The sequence below is a fragment of the Protobothrops mucrosquamatus genome, unplaced genomic scaffold (assembly GCF_001527695.2).
Source record: "Protobothrops mucrosquamatus isolate PMUCROS unplaced genomic scaffold, P.Mucros_1.0 scaffold10162, whole genome shotgun sequence".
NCBI classification, from domain to species: Eukaryota; Metazoa; Chordata; class Lepidosauria; order Squamata; family Viperidae; genus Protobothrops; species Protobothrops mucrosquamatus.
In genome coordinates, this window is record NW_015395949.1 from 1 (window position 1) to 8,411 (window position 8,411).

At 38.2% G+C, this 8,411-nt stretch overlaps 1 protein-coding gene across 1 annotated transcript; it reads left to right on the top strand.

Annotated features, from left to right (window-relative positions):
- Positions 1–1,876: 1,876 nt before the first annotated feature.
- LOC107301130 (synaptojanin-1-like) lies at positions 1,877–8,020 on the top strand (the record flags this gene model as incomplete). The annotated part of the gene is made up of 5 exons (XM_015830393.1): positions 1,877–1,955; positions 2,955–3,117; positions 4,249–4,461; positions 7,075–7,212; positions 7,982–8,020. Coding segments are annotated over 5 exons (632 nt in total), but the record flags the coding sequence as incomplete, so codon positions are not given.
- Between the last annotated feature and the right edge of the window lie 391 nt (positions 8,021–8,411).

Consider the following 8,411-nt stretch of genomic DNA (forward strand, 5'->3'; position numbering starts at 1 on the left):
TGAACTTCTTCAAAAATTTGCAACTTATGGGGAAGTTATACTTATAAGGTTAGAACAAATTCAGTTGTAAACACTGCAACTTTTCTTAAAATGTTCAAAATCTTTTGTTTAGAGTAAGTTAAAATGATAAATCTTCATGTTTGCGATATTTTGTGGAGATTATGGTAGGACCAGTGCTTTTTTTCTAAAAAAAAAAAAAAAAGGTGCCGGAACTCACACACATCATACAACTCGCCTTGCCTACCCTACAAGGTTCCATCCAAAAAAGGTGCCGGAACTCCGTTCTGAGCGTTCTATGACAAAAAAAAGCCCTGGGTAGGACAGAAGGAAAAATTATTCCAATTTTCAGAGTAGCTTCCCAGAGTAGTCTTTTCTATAAGACTAGTGATAAGACAGTTACGGGTAGTCCTTAATTTACAACAGTTTATTTAGTGACCATTTGAAGTTACAACATCACTGAAAAAAGTGACTTAGGACCATTTTTCACACTTACAACCGTTGCAGCGTTCCCAGGGTCATTTGATCAGAATTCAACTACTTGGAAAGTGGTTCATATTTATGACGGTTGCAGGGTCCTGGGGCCATGCGATCTCCTTTTATGACTTCTGACGAGCAAAATCAATGGGGAAGCCAGATTTACTTAACAACCGTGTGGCTAACTTAACAGTTGCAGTGATTCACTTTAACAACCGTGGCAAGAAAGGTCATAAAATGGGACAAAATTAACCTTACCAAGTGTTTCACTTAGCAACATAAATTTTGGGCTCAATTATGGTCACAAGTTGAGGACTACCTGTATATTTTCTTCAATAGACATATAAAATACAAATGGAAGGTATGCATTTTAGAGCTCCTTATATGTATTCATTTGTTTCAGGCCTTTTATACCGCCCATGTCTGCAACAGAAAACACCTTTGTATTGCTATAAAAATGCATTGCTTTTAAATATGAGGATACCCAGCGTACCTTGGATATTTATCAGAAGAGATGTAGTATAATATTGTATGATAAGAAGTATTGAAACAATCCCAATGGTATGGGAATAGTAGACTGAACAATGTTGGCACTTTTGCTTGGCAATGTTTTACTTTAACTTATCAAAATTTGTAAATAATACTTTTAACGTCCTATGCCAAAACATTTTGAAGAGGTTTTATGGCTTAGTCTTGTATGTCAGCCAGGCTACCACTGTGTGTTAAATCTATAATATTGTCTTAAGAACTGTGTCTATGTATTCAGTATTCTGGTCTTAGACAAACCAAATTGGAATGGCAAAAAGAGTTCTCTTTATGCTCTTTTATAAATATTTTTGTTACTTTGTAGTGAGTTTTGTACATATTATTGCATCTACGTTTTGTTCCAGGTAGCCATATCATGCTAGTCCAGTGGTTCTCAACCTGTGGGTCGGGACCCCATTTGGGGTCGATCGACCATTTCATGGGGGTCGCCAACCAAGGCTGTCCGCCATTTTTTTTGTCCGCCATTTTTTTTGTTCGCCATTTTTTCCCCACTTTTCCGGTGGGTGCCTTACCTCCCTTGGGCTGGGCCAGCTGGTGGTCAGCCTGCTCCGTCTCTGCCGCTTGCCAGCTACGCCTCGGTCGGCACAGGGGGCGGAACCGCACATGCGCGGCGCTCCCAGGCAGGGAAAGTCCTTGACTTACGACTGGTTTAGTCCTCGACTTACGACCGGTTTAGTCCTCGACTTACGACCGGTTGGGGTCGCGGCATTAAAAAGGTTGAGAACCACTGTGCTAGTCAGTTTGGACAATGGAAATATTGGAAAAAAAACAATGAAACTACAGAGACAGCATATAGATGAGTAGTATTCTTCAGTATGTTTTGTCATTCATGTTTAAAATTTGGTGTACTTTACAGATTTGTAGAAGATAAAATGTGGGTGACATTTTTGGAAGGCAGCTCTGCTTTGAGTGTTCTGGATCTGAATGGTATTGAGGTAACAATCATTTCTAATCCTATTTCTACATATGTAAATAATAGTGGTGCAAGCAGAGTGTGTGGTATTATAATTTAGTTTAGCATTCTCTGTTCATTAGGTATAGAGATATTTGATAAACCGTTCTTGCATAATTTGTGAAATTTGGAACTTAATTGTGAAATGGACTGTATTTACATTTACACATTTCTTGTTGAGTCAGTGGTATATTAGGACACAGGGGAATGAAGAAGCATCATAAACTGGAAGGCTTGGAGTGGTTGTTTCTAGGATTTTCCCTAATTGTTTTTATATGTGTTTGCATGTATAGCCACTTTGTTTTGCAGCTAGCCACAATGATCTCAACCTCAGCAAAATGTGTAGCGGTAGTCCTCCACTTACAACCTTTTGTTTAGTGACCGTTTGAAGTTACAACGGCACTGAAAAAAGTAACTTATGACCATATTTCACACTTAGAACCATTTCAGCATTCCCATGGACACGTGATCAAAATTTGGACACTTGGCACCTGGCTCATCTTTATGACAGCTGCAGTGTCCCAGGGTCATGTGATCATCTTTTGTGACTGTCTGACAAGCAAAATCAATGCAGAAGCCAGATTCACTTTACAGCTGCGTTACTAACTTAATAACTGCAGTGATTCACTTGACAACTGTGGCAAAAAGGTCGTAGAATGGGACAAAACTCACTTAATAACGGTCTTACTTAGCAACAGAAATTTTGAGCTCAATTTTGGGTCGTAAGTCGAGGACTACCTGTATTATGTCATATTAAACTCCACTGCTTGTGAGGGATATCACGATACAAATAAAAAAGGGACAGAATTTGGATTACAACATCATCAGCACACTTCTGCAGATGCTCTTATTTCTAGGTTAATTTCTCCAATGATCGTGTTTATTCTTAATTACAGTATAAAGAACCTTTGTCTGGGAGGGGTTGTTTTGATTTGATTTTTTTAAGAAATTATGTGAATTATTCTTTCTGGTTAAAATTCAGGTTCTCGGGAAAACCGCTAACATTTCTTTGAAAAGCCCTGATTGGATTAAGAGTTTAGAAGATGAAATAAGTTTGGAGAGAGTTAATATTGGGCTGCCTTCATCAACAAGTTCTACTTTGCTTTGTGAAGATGCAGAAGTTACTGCAGACTACGATATGGAAGGTTTGACAGATTCAAGATTGATTCTGTTCAGTGGATGCTGTCTTACAGCACATATTACTAATATACAACACATCGCAGTTGAATCTGTTGAATTTTAGGATAAGAATAAAACTATTTTTCACATCTGCTAATATTAAATTCCTATACTTAATTCATAAATTTGTCTATCAACAAAATCTTTTTCTAAATTTACCTTATTGATTCTTTATGGGACCAGGTTAGCAACAACAATTTATATGAAATTATTACCTCTTATTTGACACATATTTATCAGAATGAGATGCTAAAATGTACCTAAATTTCAAATAGAATACTAAGGAATATAAAGTAATTAAGCTCCTGTTTATGGTTAAGATGCCAGGGTTCCAATAATTCAATTAGCAATTAGTTTGCTAATATCTACAGGGTTCCCACCATGCTAGCATTCCAAAAAAACTTAAAGACCTGGCTATTGTCCCTGTTTTTCACATCTGCTAATATTAAATTCCTATACTTAATTCATAAATTTGTCTATCAACAAAATCTTTTTCTAAATTTACCTTATTGATTCTTTATGGGACCAAGTTAGCAACAACAATTTATATGAAATTATTACCTTTTATTTGGCACATATTTATCAGAATGAGATGCTAAAGTGTACTTAAATTTCAAATAGAATATTAAGGAGTATAAAGTAATTAAGCTCCTGTTTATGGTTAAGATGCCAGGGTTCCAATAATTCAATTAGCAATTAGTTTGCTAATATCTACAGGGTTCCCACCATGCTAGCATTCCCAAAAAAAACTTAAAGACCTGGCTATTGTCCCAGGCCTTGTATTAGGGTAGTTGGGGTCCCTGCCAAATTGTATGAGGCTTTGCTTAGCTAGATACACCACCAATTCTTGTTCGTTTATTTTTATTTTTACATAACTCTTATATATTTTGTCAGTTTGGAGTTGAGAGGTGCCTAAACGAATAAATTAAAATAAATTACATTGCACTGAATGACATTAAAATAAATGAATTCTGAGTACGTCCACATATTAAACTTTGATTGAGACTGTGTATCAAGGTGTAATATTTCTGCATAACAGTTTTCACTATATATTAATTGTGGTGCAATTTTATAGGAATATTTTTCTTCATTTCAAGGTGATGTTGATGATTATAGTACTGAAGTAGAAGAAATTCTCCCACAACATCTACAGCTAGCTTCAGGCTCTAGTCTTGGAGCCTCACCTGCCTCTTCCCCTCGTTCAAGCCCCTGCCAGTCCCCTACTCCATCAGAAGGTCTGCCTCCAACTCTTCCATCAAGGCCAAGCAGGACACCCAATAAGACTCCCGGACCTCCGGTGTCTTCTCAAGGTAGATATTTATTTATTAATCAAACTTCTATTCTGTCACAATCAAAGAAACTTTCAGTAACTACAATGGATATAGAAAGTCTTCACACTCCTCTTAAAATGCCAGTTTTTTGAGATGTAAAAAAAATCAGACCAGATCAGACCAACTTCAAAAAAATTTCCAGCTTTAATATAATATAGAAGCTGTATGTTTCACATGAAAAACAAACTGCATTTTTAGGGGAAAAATAAAATAAAAAATGTATAATAATACTGTTGCATAAGTGTGCATACCCTCTTATAATTAAGGTTGTGGCTGTTTTCAGAATTAACAAATCACATACAAACTGGTGTTAAATAGTAGTCAGTATGTACCTGCCCATCAATTAAAGTGACTCTGATCAAGTCCATATAAAGTTCAGCTGTTCGAGTAGATTTTTCTGACGTTTACACAAGTTGCCTCTTAGAGCATAAGCCATGGTCTTCAAACAGCTTACAAAGCATCAAAGGGATCTCATTATTGGAAGGCATCAGTCAGGAGAAGGGAACAAAAATTTTTCCAAGGCATTGGATATAGCATGGGATACAGTGAAGACAGTCATCAACAAGTGGAGAAACTATGGCACAACAGTGACATTACCAAGAACTGAATGCTTCTTCAAAATTGATTAAAACAACAGCAGCAACAACAACAACAACAAGAAAACTGGTTCAAGAGGCCTACAACAATATTAAAGGAGCTTCAGGAATTTCTGGTCAAGTACTGGTTGTTTACTTACAAGTGACAAGAATCTGTCTGGGTAGAATGGCAAGACAGAAGCCTTTTCTTACAAAGAAAACATATAAGCCCAGTTACATTTTGCAAAAACCTACATCAAGTCTGACAAAAGCATGTGCGAAAGCGTGTTATGGTCTGATGAGACCAAGGTTGAATTTTTGGAGCCATAATTTCAAAAAGTATCTTTGGCGTAACAACACTCTGTACCACTATGTGATGGTACACCATAACCACAATGAAACCTAGTGCTAGCAGCTTTGTGCTTTGGGGCTGCTTTTGTTCAGCTAAAACTGGGGCTTCAGTCAAGGTGGAGGGAATTATGAACAATTCCAAATAGTAGTCAATTTTGGCACAAAATCTTAGGTCTCTACTCAAATGCTGAAGATGAAGAGGAATTTCACCTTTCAGCACAATCCAAAGCATACTTCCAAATAAAAAAAGAATGGCTTCACCAGATCAAAGTTTTGGAATGGCCCAGCCAGAGCCATACCTGAATCCACATGAAAATCTGTGGGGTGACCTGAAGAGGGCTGTGCACAGGAAATGCCCTCACAATCTGACAGATTTGGAGTGCTTTTGCTAGGAACAGTGGGCAAAGATTCCCAAGACAAGATTTACCACGCTACCGGTAATAGGCTCCTACCCCAAAAGACTGAATGCTGTCATAAAGTCAAAAGGTGTTCAATAAATATTAGTTTAAGGGTGTGCACACTTATGCAACCGTGTTATTGTACATTTTTTATTGTTTTTCCCTCTAAAACAGTGATGGCAAACCTTTTAGAGACCGAGTGCCCAAACTGTAACCCAAAACCACTTATGTATCGCCGGGTGCCGGGTGGGCATGGCCTGCTGGATGGGCATGGCTACAGTGGTCATGGCAGATGGGTGGGCGTGGCCAGCTTGATGTTGCTCCTGGAGAGGGAGGCCTGTGGAGGCCGGGCAAGGTTGGGGAGATCCAGGGGGTCTTTGATGGGTGGGGCGGTGGGCAGGAGGCCTGTCCTGCAGGGTGAGGTGAGGCAAGGCGAGGCAGGGCGGGGGTGCCATTGTCGCAGGGCAAGGCGAGGCGGGCTGGGGTGGCTGCTGCCTGACACCATTGGCCCCCCCACACAGAAACCAGCGAGCGCATGGGTGCTGGGATGCATCTGGCCATGTGCGACCTCAGCGAGTTAGCGGGCGGGTGGTTGAAGAGGACAGTTGCCATCTCTGGGGCATGGCGCGCGTGCCCACAGAGAGGGCTCTGAGTGCCACCTCTGGCACGCGTGCCATAGGTTCGCCACCACTGCTGTAAAAGATTTCAGTTTGTTTTTCAATTGAATTGTATAACATATGTTATGTTAAATGTGGGGAAAAAATCTGAAGTTATCTTGGTCTATTTTTTTTTTTTACATCTCAAAAACCTGGTATTTTAACATGGGTATGTAGACTTTTTATATCCAAAGCCAATACCAAAACACAAAGAACCAAATATGATAGGAAAAGAAAAATACACAAAGCAACTAGAAAACAAGATGGCCTCCGATATAAACATAAGAAAAGACCCTCCCCCCCCCAAAAAAGAATTCAGTTTTCCAGAAAACCAGCAAGGAGGGAGCCAGCCTGACCTTTATTGAGAGACTCTTCCAAAGCACCTTAACATAGTTACCTTTATTGGTGCCAGTTTAGTTCTGTGTGTGTATGTGTGTGTATATACATATACTTATATTCGCCTCTTCTGGTTTCTGTTCTCCAAACATCTCGAAAATGTGGGATTATATTAAGATATAATCCTTGAAGTGTTTTCAGTAACATACACATATATATACTAACATAGTGATATCATTATTTGCTATTTGAACTGTCCCTTTATATTATTTTCAGGTTCACCAGCAGATTTTCAACCTATAACTCAACTAAAAGAGTCTACTCAAGGCTTGGAACCAAAACGCCCACCTCCACCTCGACCAGGAGTGCCTCCTGCTCGCCCTGCTCCACCACAAAGGCCCCCTCCTCCATCAGGTAAGGGAATGAAACAGAAAATGTTTCATAAGGTTGTTCTGTTATTTTTAGATAACATATGTTTAATAAGTTTATTATCCATCACATTTAGATATGCTGAATCATAATTCAGCACAGAGCTTGGAAATATGTAGTCATCCAGCTGTTGATGTTCCATTCATAACTGATTATTGGATATGCTGGCTTGGGGTCACGATAGTTGATGCTCAGTAACAGCTAGAAGGCTATAGTTGTTTTACTTTGGTTTAACATGGGAAAAACAGCTTAGATGACTCTCAGGCTTATACATTTACCCTCTCCCCTTCTAATGCAGGTTCAGAAAGACTTCTGTTATTACTTAATGGTTTGCCCATATCTTATCAATTCAGATGATATAGTGTTAATCGTGCTTCATTTGAAACAGTTACAACCATAGTTTCTATTGATTCAAACCCAATTATAATTAACATTCTCCACATTTCCCGGTGACCAACTCAGATTGGATCTCCACATTTTGCTCCATCATAAATTCTCTTTGTAAACCACATTATTATTTTAACATAATAGAAGTTTTAGCAAGACTTCTTAGCTTTCTGTGATACAGCTGCTTTGGATTATGTATATACAAGAGTGCTCTATTATAATTATTGTCATTACATGATATGAGCCTGAAGCTCCCTTATAATGTATGATAATAAATTCATTCACTATGATTCTTAATTTCTTTCTAATCCTTTTTTTTTTTCAATTGATACTTTTTTTACTGCTGCGTTTATCTCTTACTCCTAAGGGAGTAAGAGTCCTGCACTTACTAGAAAAGAACTTGGAGGTAATGATTATTTAATTATGGCTTAACAAATGCAGATGTTTTGTTTGTTTGTTTATTTGATATTGGTGCTAACTGACTTCAATGGGCTGGGTAGCTCACAAAGTAAAGAATAACATAAAAATAATTGATAAATAAGGATACAATAAAATTAATCCAAAAACTCTTTACAAAATAGTTGCAAAATTAAAAGCCAGTTTAGTGTAATGATTAAGGTGGTATCCTAAAAAACAGGAGATTGTGACTCTCGTGTTAAGACATGAAAGCCAGTTGGGTGCCTTGGGCCAGTCACGCTCTCTCTTCCAGCTTAGCCCCCTTTACACAATTCTTATTGTGGGGAAAATAGGAGGAGAAAGGAGTATTATGTATATTCACCACCTTGAGTTACTTATAA